General features: G+C 40.3%; 1 protein-coding gene across 3 annotated transcripts in view; it reads left to right on the top strand.

The window, feature by feature from the left end:
• The window catches only part of ZWILCH (zwilch kinetochore protein), a 45,807-nt gene that overhangs the window by 28,677 nt on the left and 2,486 nt on the right, over nt 1-14,644 (top strand). For all 3 annotated transcript variants that reach the window (XM_055278069.2, XM_055278071.2, XM_063638917.1), the window contains 5 exons: nt 120-148; nt 3,043-3,179; nt 4,334-4,429; nt 7,239-7,351; nt 14,247-14,361. In XM_055278069.2, the coding sequence (XP_055134044.1) occupies nt 120-148; nt 3,043-3,179; nt 4,334-4,429; nt 7,239-7,351; nt 14,247-14,335 (464 nt within the window). In that variant the 3' untranslated portion in view covers nt 14,336-14,361. The remainder of the gene's footprint in view (nt 1-119; nt 149-3,042; nt 3,180-4,333; nt 4,430-7,238; nt 7,352-14,246; nt 14,362-14,644) is intronic.

The following is a 14,644-nucleotide window of genomic DNA, read 5'->3' as shown; positions in this document are numbered from 1 at the left end:
GAACTACTTAGCTTGACAATCTCTTTCATATAGGAACTATAAAAAATTTATATAGATTCCTTAATATGTAATAGAAAATACCTGAAGTGTTTTTGCATGTATGTGTTTTTTCTTAATAGGTCAGGAACTTGCATCTTTGAATCATTTGGTGAGTTTATTTTTTTATTCTAAAATTGGTTTTTCTTTTATTCAGTCACTCTGTGTGCAGTTATTAACTGCCAATAATATGCCAGCCACTGTCTTAGGTCCTGAGAAACGGATAAATAAGACAGTCAGTGCCCTTAGTTATGACTGCCTAGTAAGATAGACAAAAAAGTAGCCCAGACAAAAAAGTAGCCCATTCAATGTCATTTCTCACACTCTATAAATTTGTGATACTTATATATAGTTATATCCTCCTGAAGCCAATGTACTACCACACATCTCATCTATCCAGAATGGTTAGGGAATGCCTTTCTTTGATAGGTTCTGTAAAGCAATGTTTGTTTTATATTCTCTTTACCCATTTATATTACACTTGAAAGTTTATTTTCCAAATAATTTATAATCTTTAATATATACTTCTGGGTTTCAGGGTCATCATTATGAACTTTGTTGTATTTTCCTAGCCCATTCAGAAACTTTAGAAGGTTGAATAGTGTCTGTACTGATCTTTGACATTCATTGGAAGATCCTTTTGAAAATGAATTTATAGTATCAATTTGTTTATCATTTCTCTCTTATGAAAATACAAGATAGAAAAACTAGCTGTATCTGTCATGCAAAATAGACTCATCTGGATTCTTCTGAGGTTTAATTTTTACATTCAAATTTTAAACATTTTATTAAGGGTATGTATTTTTAGTGGAAACATGTTCTAGCAAAAACTGCACACACACACACACACATACACATACACACAGTTGGTCCTCTATGTCTGTGGGTTCTGCATCCATGGATTCAACCAACTGCAGATTGAAAATGTTTAAAAAAAGAAAAAAATAGTCTGGGCACAGTGGCTCCCGCCTGTAATCCCAACATTTTGGGAGGATCACTTGAGCACAGGAGTGTGAGATCAGCCTGGGCAACATAGGGAGACTCCATCTCTACAAAAATAGAAAAATTAGCCAGGCATGGTTGTCTGTGCCTGTGGTCCCAGCTACTTGGGAGGTTGAGGTAGCAAGCTCACTTGAGCCAGGGAAGTTGAAGCTTCAGTGAGCTGTGATCGTGGGCTACTTTTTTGTCTATCTTCACTCCATCCTTGGTGACAGAGCAAGACCCTGTCTCAAAAAAAAGGGATGATTATGTCTGTACTGAATATGAATTTTCTTGTCATTCTCTAAACAGTAAGTGAACAACTATTTATGTAGCATTTACATTGTATTAGGCATTACAAGTAGCCTAGAGGTGATTTAAAGCATACGGGAGGGTGTGCATAGGTGATACGCAAATACTGTACTATTTTATATAAAGAACTTGAGCATCCATGGATTTTGGTATACAAGGGGGATCCTGGTACCAATCCTCCATGGATACCAACGGACAACTGTATCTGTATATACAGTCATGCTTCACTTAATGATGGGGATACATTCTGATAAATGTGTCATTATTTTTTAAAATATGTCATTAGGTGATTTCCTTATTGTTCAACTTTCAGGGAGTGGCGTAAACAAACTTAGATGGTATAACCTACTGCACACCTAGGCTAAACCTGTACAGCATATTTTTGTACTGAATACTGTAGGTAATTGTAACATAATGGTATTTGTGTATCTAAACATAGAAGGGGTACAGTAAAAATAACATATAAAAGATAAAAACGTGGATACCTGTACAGGGCACTTACCATGAAGGGAGCTTGCAGGACTGGAAGTTGCTCTGGGTGAGTCAGTGGTGAGTGAATGTGAAGGTGTAGAACATTACTGTACACTACTATAGACTATAAACCCTGTATACTTAGGCTACACCAAATTTATTAAAAAATTTGTTTCTTCAATAAAAAATTAACCATAACTTACTATAACTTTTTTACATTATAAACTTTTAAATTTTTCTAAACTTTTTGATTTTTTTGTAGTAACGCTTAAAACACAAACACATTGTACAGCTATACAAAATATTTTCTTTGTATTCTTATTCTATGAGCTTTTTTCTATTTTTAACTTTTTTTATGTTTTAAATTTGTTTGTTGAAAACTAAGACATAGACACACACATTAGCCTAGGCCTACATAGGGTCGGGATCATCAGTATCACTGTCTTCTGCCTCCACATCTTGTCCCACTGAAAGCTCTCCAGGGTCAAGAAAACACATGGAACTGTTATCACCTATGAGAACAGTGCCTTCTGGAATACCTCCTGAAGGACCTGCCTGAGGCTCTTTTTAAGGAATAGTTTTGTTCATACCAATATCACAGCAAACAAGGGAATAATGCATTGCACTACATTACAGCTACAAAGTCACTACTAGGCGAGAGGAATTTTTCAGTTCTATTGTGATCTTATAAGACCACTGTAGGCCGGGCATGGTAGCTGTAATCCCAGCACTTTGGGAGGCTGAGGTGGGTGGATCACTTGAGGTCAGGAGTTCGAGACCAGCCTGGCCAAGAATGGTGAATTCCCGTCTCTACTAAAAATACAAAAATTAGCTGGGTGTGGTGGCACACGCTTGTAATCCCAGCTACTCAGGAGGCTAAGGCAGGAGAATCACTTGAATCTGGGAGGTGGAGGTTGCAGTGAGCCAAGATCACGCCACGGCTCTCCAGCCTGGGTGACAGAGTGAGACCTTGTCTCAAAAAAATAAAAAGAAAAATAAAAACCACTGTAATACGTGTGATCCATTGTTGACTCAAACACTGTTATATGGTGTATAACTGTAATTTAGTTTGAATAATAGTATTGAAAGGTGGGAAATTCTATCTAGCTGCTTCTGGTCTTTTTTTTTTTTTTTAATCCCTATTATCAAGCATCCAAATTTAGGTGTAGAAGGCATACCTATATTCTTTACAAAGGTTATACTAGTGCTTTAAATCTCTATTTTGCTTATATTCTTTCATTCCAGGAATACTTCATTGCTCCATCAGTAGATATACAAGAACAGGTTTATCGTGTCCAAAAACTCCACCATATTCTAGAAATATTAGTCAGTTGCATGCCTTTCATTAAATCTCAACATGAACTCTTCTTTTCTTTAACACAGTAAGTACATCTGTATTCTTTACTTATATAGAAATGTATTTCTTTTGAAATAGTTACAGCCTAAATATGTGCAGTTTTTATTACCAGTTAGGATAGAACCTCTTCATCCTGTCTTTACATTAGCATGCATGAGTCTAAGTCAGTGCCATACGCAGGAAAGGCTTTGGATTCGAAAGGAATCAGATTTGACATTGGCTGCATCCCTTCCTAACTTCCTTAGGAAGTTTCCATCACTGAATCCTGTTTCCTCATCTGTAAAAAGGATCTAATAACCTCATGTATTTGTCGTAAGGATGAAATTATATAATGTGTATAACATACCTGATACCTAATAGGTGCTTCATAAATACTAGTTCCTTCTCTTCTTTATATCCCTGTCAATTTGGGTCAAAATAGCCTTGCCAGCCATCTAAATGATAATAATGGAACCAAATAGTATTACTAGACCTCTGTCAGTAGCATTGCTGTAATTGTAGAGACTGCTGTAATTTGAGATTCCAATTAGTTTGACTAGAGGTTATTTGGAATAATTCTCAGACATGGACTGCTGCTATCTTATGTGTATTTGAGGCCTCAAACTAGGAAGTGAACTGTACAGCGGAAGGACTGGGTTTCTTTTCCCTCTGGAAGGAAATGTACCATTACATTTTCCAAAATTAGAATTTGCCTCAGTTGTAGAGGGGAAAGTTTGAAATTGTTATTGTTTATAGAACCTCAAAGTTTTTTTTTTTTGTCCATTATAGATCAGTGGAATTAATGAGTTAACTGTAATTCTTTGGACTCTGAAAACCATGGAAGCTGTGCTTTTGTTTCTCTTCTGACTCTTTTTTTTTTGTATTGTTTTTCTCTTTCTATAACCTCCTTCTCCCCACGAAGCCTTTCTTTGGCCTCAAATATATTTTATATTTATGAGAAATATGTCTATTAATTTTTAAAAAGTGAATGAGATTTGTTTTCAAAGAAAAAAACATAACCTAAGTTTGGTTTAGGAGTTGTTTTGTTTGTTTGTTTACTTTTGTGGCTCTAAAAGTATTCGCTGATGTTTTACTTAGTAGTACTCAATAAAATGTTTCCCTTACGAGCTTTAGACTACCAGAAAACCGTTATCTCAAATGGCTCTTTTTTCCAAAAGAGGTTCCATTTTGTTTTTTCAGGATCTGCATAAAATATTACAAACAAAATCCTCTTGATGAGCAACACGTTTTTCAGCTGCCAGTCAGACCAACTGCTGTAAAGAACTTATATCAAAGGTAAGCAATTGTGGCTAGGTGTGGTGGCTCATGCCTGTAATCCTAGCACTATGGGAGGCTGAGGTGGGAGGATAACTTGAGCTCAGGAGTTCGAGACCAGCCTGGGCAACAAAATGAGACCCTGTCTCTATTAAAAAATAATAATAGCTGGGTGTGGTGGCTCATGCCTGTAATCCCAGCACTTTAGGAGGCCGAAGTAGGTGGATCCCCTGAGGTCAGGAGTTCGAGACCAGCCTGGCCAACATGGTGAAACCCCCCATCTCTGCTAAAAATACAAAAATTAGCTGGGCGTGGTGGCATACACCTATCATCCCAGCTACTCCGGAGGCCGAGGCAGGAGAATTGCTTAAACCTGGGAGGCGGAGGTTGCAGTGAGCCGAGATCACACCATTGCACTCCAGCCTGGGCAACAAGAGCGAAACTCTGTCTCAAAAAATAATAATAATAATAATAAATAAGCAATTTAATTAATTATCTTAAGTCCAGCCATGATCCTAGGCAATTTCAGTGTTCATATTCAATAGGGACCTCATGACCCAGAGCTTCATTACCTCTGAAACCTTAATCATCTGTGACCATAGTCTGAGAGAGTTCTCCTCTTCCTTCTCTCAGACCTCTCTCTAGACCGTTGGCCTCTAGTCTTTCATTTTTCTCTGTATTTGTTATTCCTTCAGGGAAGAGTGGAAAATATAGCCAGAAAGGAAATGACAGATTAGGAGAAAAATGACCAGGATAGTGATAACAGGGTCTAGGGTATGACTGTGGGAGTGAGAGAAGGGTTTGGGATTACAGGAAGTAGGGAACTGTGAGGCTGAGATGATAGATTGTTCATCCACATGGACACTGAGGTCACCTCCAATGAGGGTCTCCCTGACTCTTCTCTCAGCATATGATATACTTGAAATTTCTGTCATACTACAGCCACTCTATTTATGTCCTCCCTGTATTTAGTTCCTTCTTAGCCAAACTCCCATCACTCCCCCTGAAATTGCTCTGGCAAAGGTCACCAATGACTTAATTGTCAAATCCAATGGATGCTTTTCAGTAAAAGATTGTTTTCTATCTAGCTCCTTGTGGAATTAGTTGGCCCACCAATTCTTCCTACTTCAGTAAGCACTTTTTTTTTTTTTTAGACAGAGTTTCGCTCTTGTTGCCCAGGCTGGAGTGCAGTGGCACAATCTCAGCTCACTGAACCCTCCGCCTTCCAGTTTCAAGCGATTCTCCTGCCTCAGCCTCCAGAGTAGCTGGGATTACAGGCATGTGCCACCACACCCGGCTAATTTTTGTATTTTTAGTAGAGACAGTGTTTCACCATGTTGGCCAGGCTGGTCTCGAACTTCTGACCTCGTGATCCACCCACCTCAGCCTCCCAAAGTGCTGGGATTACAGGCGTGAGCCACCACGCTCAGTCTGCTTCAGTAAGCACCTATAAGTCTGTTTGGCATTTAGCACTATTGCTTTCTTGAACCTGTCTCCTTAGTTTCTGTGACGTAGCATCTATCTTAATTTGAATTCTACCTCTCTGGCGCATCTGAAAGGCTGAGAATAGTTCTCTTTTCAAGTAATTCTTCTTCTGCCGCTTTTCACCAGAACTCTACCCTCTGCCTTCTTTTATTCTTACATCCTATCTTCCCTTGGTGATTGCATTTATTCTCAAGGCTTCAACTTGTTTAGGCTAACGATAATTCATAACTCACGTCTCCAGCTTCTCTGAGCTTCAGACCCATCTTTCTAAATGCCTATTAGCTGTGAATCCCCAGCTTATTGAAGTAGCAGTTCAAACTCTAAAGCCTAACACCTCATTCCCTTCTCAATGCTTTTTCCTCGTCCCATACTTCGTCTCTCAAATGATCATCATTAATCTCTACCTAATGCCCAAAACAAAAACCTAGTGCTTATCCTCTGCTCATCCCTCAGTTCTTTAAATGGTTACCGACAGCCTGGGCAATATGGTGAAACCCTGTCTCTGCAAAACATATAAAAATTAGCCAGGCATGGTGGCACGCACCTGTAGTCCCAGCTACTAGGGAGGCTGAGGTAGGAGGATTGCCTAAGGCCTGGAGGTCGAGGCTGTAGTGAACTGTGATCACGCCACTGCACTCCAGCAAGACCCTGTCTCAAAAAAAAAAAAAAAAAAAAAAAGATTACTGAGTCTAGACCTTGGTAACTCTAGAATTTGTCCCCTTCTCTACATCTTCACATCATCATTACATTGTTTCACATCTGCATCATTTCATACCTGGACTGTGGTAAAATCCATTTTCCTAACTGCGCTCTCTGCCTCTGTTATCTTTCTTTTCTATGTCATTGTCAAAATTATCTTCCTAAAAATTCAGATCCCACCAGGACTTCCTCCTGTTTAAATGGCTCCTATCACAGGGATGCTGTTACTGCATTTCTTCAGACATTCCACAGTCTTAACCCTCTGTGCCTACTCAACGCTTCATTCCTTCATCCTGGACTTTATCTGCCTAACTCCTGGTTATTTCATACTCAGCTCACACATCACAGCCTCTGAGGATTCTTTCCAACTCTGCAATCTCCAATCTGAGTTACATTCCTGTCTTCTGTTTTCCCCTAACACACCTAGTATTTCTCTGTTGTAGCATTTTTTTTTTTCCAAATTGTTATTTTTATTCTTATTTTTCTCGCTCTCTTGACTATATACCTCAAGGGCGGGAATTGTGACCCGTTTACCTCTTTGTCCTCAGTGCTTATCACATGAGGACTTCACTAAATGGCTTTAGAGGGAAGGAAGTAAATGGCTGTTTTTGAAAATTTTTCTTTTGTTGTTTTATTCTTTCCTTAGTGAGAAGCCACAGAAATGGAGAGTGGAAATACATAGTGGTCAAAAGAAGATTAAGACAGTTTGGCAACTGAGTGACAGCTCACCCGTAGACCATCTGAATTTTCACAAGCCTGGTAAAGATGGTTTATAATCTGTTCAGATAAATAATTCCAATAGAAAATAAACTAAGTCTGGCTGGGTGCAGTGGCTCACGCCTGTAATCCCAGCACTTTGGGAGGCCAGGGCGGGCAGATTCTGTGAGCTCAGGAGTTTGAGACCAGCCTGGCCAACATGGTGAAACCCCATCTCTACTAAAAATACAAAAAATTAGCTGGGCATGGTTGCAGGTGCCTGTAGTCCCAACTACTCGGTGGCTAAGGCACAAGAATTGCTTGAACCTGGGAGGTCTAGGTTGTAGTGAGCTGAGATCGTGCCACTGCACTCCAGCCTGGGCGACAGAGTGAGACTCTTGCCTCCAAAAAAAAAAAAAGAAAATAAACAAAATCTTACTGGAATGGATTGTTATTATAGCTCTTGTGTGCCCAGTTTTTTTCTTACTTTTTTTTTTTTTTTGGATGGAGTCTTGCCCTGTCGCCCAGGCTAGAGTGCAATGGCGCGATCTCGGCTCACTGCAACCTCTGCCTCCTGGGTTCAAGTGATTCTTCTGCCTCAGCCTCCTGAGTAGCTGGGATTACAGGTACCCGCTACCACACCCAGCTAATTTTTTGTATCTTTAGTAAAGATGAGTTTTACCATGTTGGCCAGGCTGGTCTCAAACTCCTGACCTCATGATCCACCTGCCTCAGCCTCCCAAAGTGCTAGGATTACAGATGTTAGCCACCACTCCCGGCCTGTGCCCAGTTTTAAGTAATTTTCCTGAACGCTTAAGTGTAAAACATATTTATTCTTTAAAAAAGAAAACTGCTGGACCCGGTGGTTCGAGCCTATAATCCCAGCACTTTGGGAGGCTGAGGCAGGTGGATCACTTTGAGCTCAGGAGTTAGAGACCAGCCTGGGCAACATGGAGAAACCCCATCTCTACAAAAAAAAAAAAAAAAAAAAAAAAAATTAGCCGGGTGTTGGTGGCTTGTTCCTGTAGTTCCAGCTACTCAGGAGGCTGAGGCTGGAGAATCACTTGAACCCAGGAAGTGGAGGTTGCAGTGAGCTGGTCACACCACTGCAGTCTAGCCTGGGCAACAGAGTGAAACCCTGTCTCAGAAACACACCACACACGCACACGCACACACAAAACTCGTGATTTTTATGCAACTGTAATACCCAGAAAAATTTAGTGTATAATAATCAGAAAAGAATGCTTTTTCTCCTTATCTTGTATAGAGGAACTTTTACTAAAAGAGATCAAGCAATATAGACATAGGAGTAAAAATAGGTAGTAAGATGGAAATGCTGATTCATACTTGACACTTTTGGGCACTGGTTAAAACAATGATGATATTTCTGCCATAGTATCTTCTCCGTGGTTGAAATAAGCTAGTGTTCTATCACAGATGGTCCATATTAGGCAAAGAATGTCTTTTAGCCCTTTGCATAATTAGCTAGCCTACCAAGTCTTCCTCCTTCAGGAAGTACCTTTCTTTCTTTTTTTTTTTTTTTTGAGACGGAGTCTCGCTCTGTCACCCAGGCTGGAGTGCAGTGGTGCAATCTCGGCTCACTGCAAGCTCCGCCTCCCGGGTTCACGCCATTCTCTTGCCTCAGCCTCTCTGAGTAGCTGGGACTACAGGCGCCCGCCACCATGCCCGGCTAATTTTTTTGTATTTGTTTTAGTAGAGACGGGGTTTCACTGTGGTCTCGATCTCCTGACCTTGTGATCCGCCCGCCTCAGCCTCCCAAAGTGCTGGGATTACAAGCAGGAAGTACCTTTCAAACTCATATCTTCATGCACGTGGGTTATACGGTGCTGTTGTCTCTTATTCATATAGGTCTTAAATGCCTTCATTTAAATATGTAAGATTATTTGAAAACAAATCCTGACAGTTTTCAGACAGAATCTATTAATTAGATTTCAAAGGCCTATACTGCTGGGAATACAAATAGTTTTATTTTACTGATTGATAAATTGCAAAAAATTTTTCCAGAAAATGTTTGTGCTCCTGCCCTCCCAAGTATATTTTGATTTAGGTAAAATGGAAATTTCTGTCAGTTAGAGGCTCTCTTCATATAGTTGAACTGTAGAAGTCATAACCAAACAGAATTTTTCTGAGAGCCATCAGTTAAAATTGTGCTGTTTTTTCTAAGTGTAATATAAAACCTGGAAGTGATAAAAGACTGAGAATCAGCTGTAAAAGTAGAAAAATTTCTGCATGGCAAAACATATCAGAGGTAAAACAGACAAATTATAAACTAGGAAAAGAAATTTGTAGCCCAGGCCTGGCATGGTGGCTCACACCTGTAATCCCAGCACTTTGGGAGGCCGAGGTGGGCAGATCACAAGGTCAGGAATTTGAGACTAGCCTGGCCAGCATGGTGAAACGCTGTCTCTACTAAAAAAAAAAATACAAAAAAGGCCAGGCACGGGGGCTCACACCTGTAATCGCAGCACTTTGGGAGGCCCAGGCAAGCGGATCACGAGGTCAGGAGATCAAGACCATCCTGGCTAACACAGTGAAACTCCATCTCTACTGAAAATACAAAAAATTAGCCAGGTGTGGTGGCATGTGCCTATAGTCCCAGCTCTTCGGGAGGCGGAGGCAGGAGAATCACTTAAACCTGGGAGGCGGAGGTTGCTGTGAGCCGAGATCACGCCACTGCATTCCAGCCTGGGTGACAGAGCAAGATTTTGTCCCCAAAAAAGAAATTTGCAACCCATGTTCAGAAAAGGGGATATATTTCAGTAAGAAAAATATTAATAACGCAATAGAAAAATGGATAAGTAAGGTAAACTGTACCAAAAGGAAATTCAAATATAATTTTAAAAATAAGATATGCTTGCTTGTACTCCCAGCTACTTGGGAGGCTGAGGTGGGAAAGATCGCTTGAGCTCAAGAGTTTAAGGCTAGCCTGGGCAACATAGCGAGATTCCATCTCTAAAAAATGTAAAAGAATAAAACATGCTCAACCTCACCTATAATAAGAGAAATGCAAATTTATATTATATAGATACCTTTTCTATATTAGCAAAGATCAAAAAGTTTGGTGTCTGTGCTGGCGTGGGTATGGGAGAACAGGCAATCATTCTCACACATTTCTAGTTGGAATGTAAAGTTGTACAGCTTCTGTGGAAGGTAGTACCCATCAAAATTGTAAAAGAATAGCTGGGCATGGTGACATATGCCTATAATCCCAGCTACTTGGGATGCTGAGGCAGGAGAATTGCTAGAACCTGGGAGGGGGAGGTTGCAATGAGCCAAGATCGTGTCATTGTACTTCAGCCTGGGTGGCGGAGCAAGACTCCATCTCAAAAAAAAAATAAATAAATACATTCTTTGGCCTAGCAGTTTCATCAGCAGGAATTTATTACACACATAAAATCAGACCTATGAACAAGATTATTAATTGTGGTATTGCTTATGGTAGCAAAAACATGGAGACGGGGACTTAGAAAAAGACCTAGAAGGATACAATCCAACTTTAGCCATCAGATATGGAATGGTGATTGCAGAGATGATTACCAGTTTGGGTTGAATGTTAGAATCATCTGCAAAGCTTTTAAGGTTCTATTGCCTAAGCTAGGTGCAGTGGCTCACGATTTTGTAATCCTAGCACTTTGGGAGGCTAAGGCAGGAGGATCACTTTGAGCCTAAGAGTTCAAGACCAGCCTGGGTAACACAGTGGGACCCGATCTGTACAAAAAATACAAAAATTAGCTGCGTGTGGTGGCATGTGCCTGTAGTCCTAGCTACTTGGGAGGCTGAGGTGGGAGGATTAGTTGAGCCCAGGAGGTTGAGGCTGCAGTGAGCTGAGGTTGTGCCACTGCACTCCAGCCTGGGTAACAGAGCGAGACCCTATCTCAAAAAAAAAAAAAAAAAAAAGTTCTGTTGCTCATACCAAGTAAATCAGAATCTCTGGGAGTACAGCTGGGACATCAGTAATTTGTAGAGTTCTTCAGGTGATTCCACTGTGCAACTGTGGCTGAGAATCACCAACCTAAAGTAAACATTCTATCTGCATCTATTGTTTTTAAAGAAGAAACATATATTCTTTAAAGATTTTAAAGAAGAAACATGTCTTTTAAAGAAGAAAACCTATGGCTCACGCCTGTAATCCCAGCACTTCGGGCGGCCAAGGTGGGTGGATCACCTGAGGTCAGGAGTTCGAGACCGGGCCAACATGGTGAAATCCCTCCTCTACTAAAAACGCAAAGATTAGCGGGGCATGGTGGTGCATGCCTGTAATCCCAGCTACTCAGGAGGCTGAGGCAGGAGAATTGCTTGAACCTGAGAAGCAGAGGTTGCAGTGAGCCAATATCACGCCATGGCACTCCAGCCTGGGCAACAAGAGTGAAATTCCATCTCAAAAAAAAAAAAAGAAAAAAGAAAACATATATTTTGTTTTTTAAAGAAGAAACATGTTTTGTGGTTAAAAAGAAAATTTTGGCTGGGCGCGGTGGCTCAAGCCTGTAATCCTAGCACTTTGGGAGGCCGAGGCGGGCGGATCACGAGGTCAGGAGATCGAGACCACGGTGAAACCCCGTCTCTACTAAAAATACAAAAAATTAGCCGGGCGTGGTGGCGGGCACCTGTAGTCCCAGCTGCTCGGAGAGGCTGAGGCAGGAGAATGGCGTGAACCCGGGAGGCGGAGCTTGCAGTGAGCCGAGATTGCGCCACTGCACTCCAGCCTGGGCGACAGAGCAAGACTCCGTCTCAAAAAAAAAAAAAAAAAAAAAAAAATTTATTTATTTATTTTTGAGACAGGGTCTTGCTCTGTCACCCCGGCTGGAGTGCAGTAGCATGATCTTGGCTCACTGCAGACTCAATCTTCCAGGCTCAAGCAATCCTCCTACCTCAGCGTCCCAAGTAGCTTGGGACTATGGGTGGGCACCATCATGCCTGCCTAGTTTTTTCCTTTTTAAATTTTTCATAGGGGCAAGGTCTTGTTATGTTGGCCAGGCTGTTCTCAAACTCTTGAGCTGAAGTATTCCCCCTGGCTCAGCCTCCCAAAGGCCTGGGATTACAGGTGTGAACTACTACTGCCCCCGGCCAAAAGGACAATTTTAAAGACATAAATATATGTGAAACATTTGTGAAAAAAAAAAATGCCTTGTTTTTTTGTTCGTTTCTTTTTGTGTGTGTCTGTTTTGTTTTTTTTTTTTTTTTGAGATGGAGTCTCACTCTGTCACCCAGGCTAGAGGTGGGATCTCGGCTCACTGCAACCTCCACCTCCTGGGTTCAAGCTGTTCTCCTGCCTCAGCCTCCCAACTAGCTGGGATTATAGGTGTGTGCCACCATGCCTGGCTAATTTTTATATTTTTAGTAGAGATGGGGTTTCACCATGTTGGTCAGGCTAGTCTCAAACTCCTGACCTCATGATCCGCCCGCCTTAGCCTCCCAAAGTGCTGGGATTACAGGTATGAGCCACCGTGCCCAGCTGAAAAAATGCCATTTTAAAGTAAATTTTAGCCAGGTGTGGTTGCTCACGCCCGTAATCCCAGCACTTCGGAAGGCTGAGGTGGGTGGATCACCTGAGGTCAGGAGTTCATGACCAGCCTGGCCAACATGATGAAACCCTGTCTCTACTAAAAATATAAAAAATTAGCCAGGCATGGTGGGGGGTGCCTGTAATCCCAGCTACTCGGGAGGCTGAGACAGGAGAATTGCTTGAACCCTGGAGGCAGAGGTTGCAGTGAGACAAGATCACACCATTGCACTCCAGCCTGGGCAGCAACAGCAAAATTCTCTCTCCAAAAAAATAAAGTAAATTTTCTTTTGTAGAGACTTGAGTTCTGTTTTGAGGAAATTCATACAAGATGAAACATCTTTTCCTAATAATGCTGAATAAGCAAGTATACTGAACATATCATTTAAAGTCTTTTTGACATGGATTGCATCAAAAAAGAGTGAAAGTTATTTTGAATGTTGGAGTTAAAGCAATTTTCTAGTGCACTGTCCAGTGACTCCTTTTATGAAAATAAGGAATTCTTATAAAATCATATATTTGTGTGCTTAGGAACACACTCAAACTCCATTTTGGCTTGAACTTTATAACCTCTTGTACCCATCATATATTCTTGATATGTTTGTCTAGAAATTATTCAGTGTCTTTTAGCCCCAAAGCAAGACCCATTCTCGAAGGGGGAATCTCATTTGAAAAGTCGTGGGCTATTGAAACAAAAGTCTTAATTGTAAATATGGCCTAAAATGTTTAATTTTCTTTCGAAGATCATATGCTTTTAAGGAGTTAGACTTCTTATTTCTTTGGACTGAGCACTTAAGTCCAATACTAGCTTTTCAAGAGAAATGTGTATTTTTAGCCACCATGGAAAGAGAAAGGGTAATGATTTGGAGTTAATGGAGGAGAAAAAGTGTCCAGTGGAGTGCTGCTCACCCAGTGGGTGCTCAGTAAATGATTGTTGATAATGATGAAAATATGGAAACCAAAATGTAGACCCAGAAGGAAGTGGACATTATCCCATCTAAATGTTGATTGGACCATTTGTTTTTGAAATAAAATAGTCTTTGGGAGAAAAATGGATATGTGTCTAGCCCTAAGACTACAAATCTTAAATAGAAATTCTTTTCTGAAATTTATGTTAGGATTGGAGAAAAGACAGTTGTGTAACCCTAGTTAATATGGCACAAAAAGTAAAGCAGTAAGTTTCCAAATTAAAAATATATAATTAAAAAATAATCTGCTTCATTTTTAGTTTATTTAATCATGTTTTAAATGCGTCAAGAGTTTCATATTTAAAGAAGTGTCCTTACTGAATTTTTCCCAATGAATTCTCTTAAAGTAGAAGACACATTGCCATTTAGACCACCTCTTAGTTATTGTATTGGTGTAAAATTCAGCATTATACATGGTAGAAAAGCAGGGTGTTAAGCAGTTCTGATCTCACTCTCTTTTTGATTACAGATTTTTCGGAATTAACACTAAACGGTAGCCTGGAAGAAAGGATATCCTTTACTAACATGGTTACCTGCAGCCAGGTGCATTTCAAGTGAAGTGTGCTGATGAAGTCCTCTATAAGGTATTTATGTTCAGCTTTTAGTCTCTTTGTGAAATACTTTGTAATAAGTACCTTACGTTTGGTTCTTTCTACATTATCAATGTTGATTTACTACGTTAGGAATAGGGATTATTAGTCATCACATAAAAGCCTTACCAGTTGTTATTGAGCAGTGCAACTCTTTAATTTTCTTTCTACCTTTTGTGGTCAACTTTTAATAGGTCAATTTAATCCTAAAACCAGAGAAATAAAATAAAAATTCTTGAGTGGTAATGTCTTTGCATTTAAAATCTGTATATGTAGT

The sequence above is a fragment of the Symphalangus syndactylus genome, chromosome 5, assembly GCF_028878055.3.
Source record: "Symphalangus syndactylus isolate Jambi chromosome 5, NHGRI_mSymSyn1-v2.1_pri, whole genome shotgun sequence".
Classification (NCBI taxonomy): domain Eukaryota; kingdom Metazoa; phylum Chordata; class Mammalia; order Primates; family Hylobatidae; genus Symphalangus; species Symphalangus syndactylus.
Note: the sequence above shows the minus strand (reverse complement) of the source record. Positions and strands in the feature narration are given on the sequence as shown.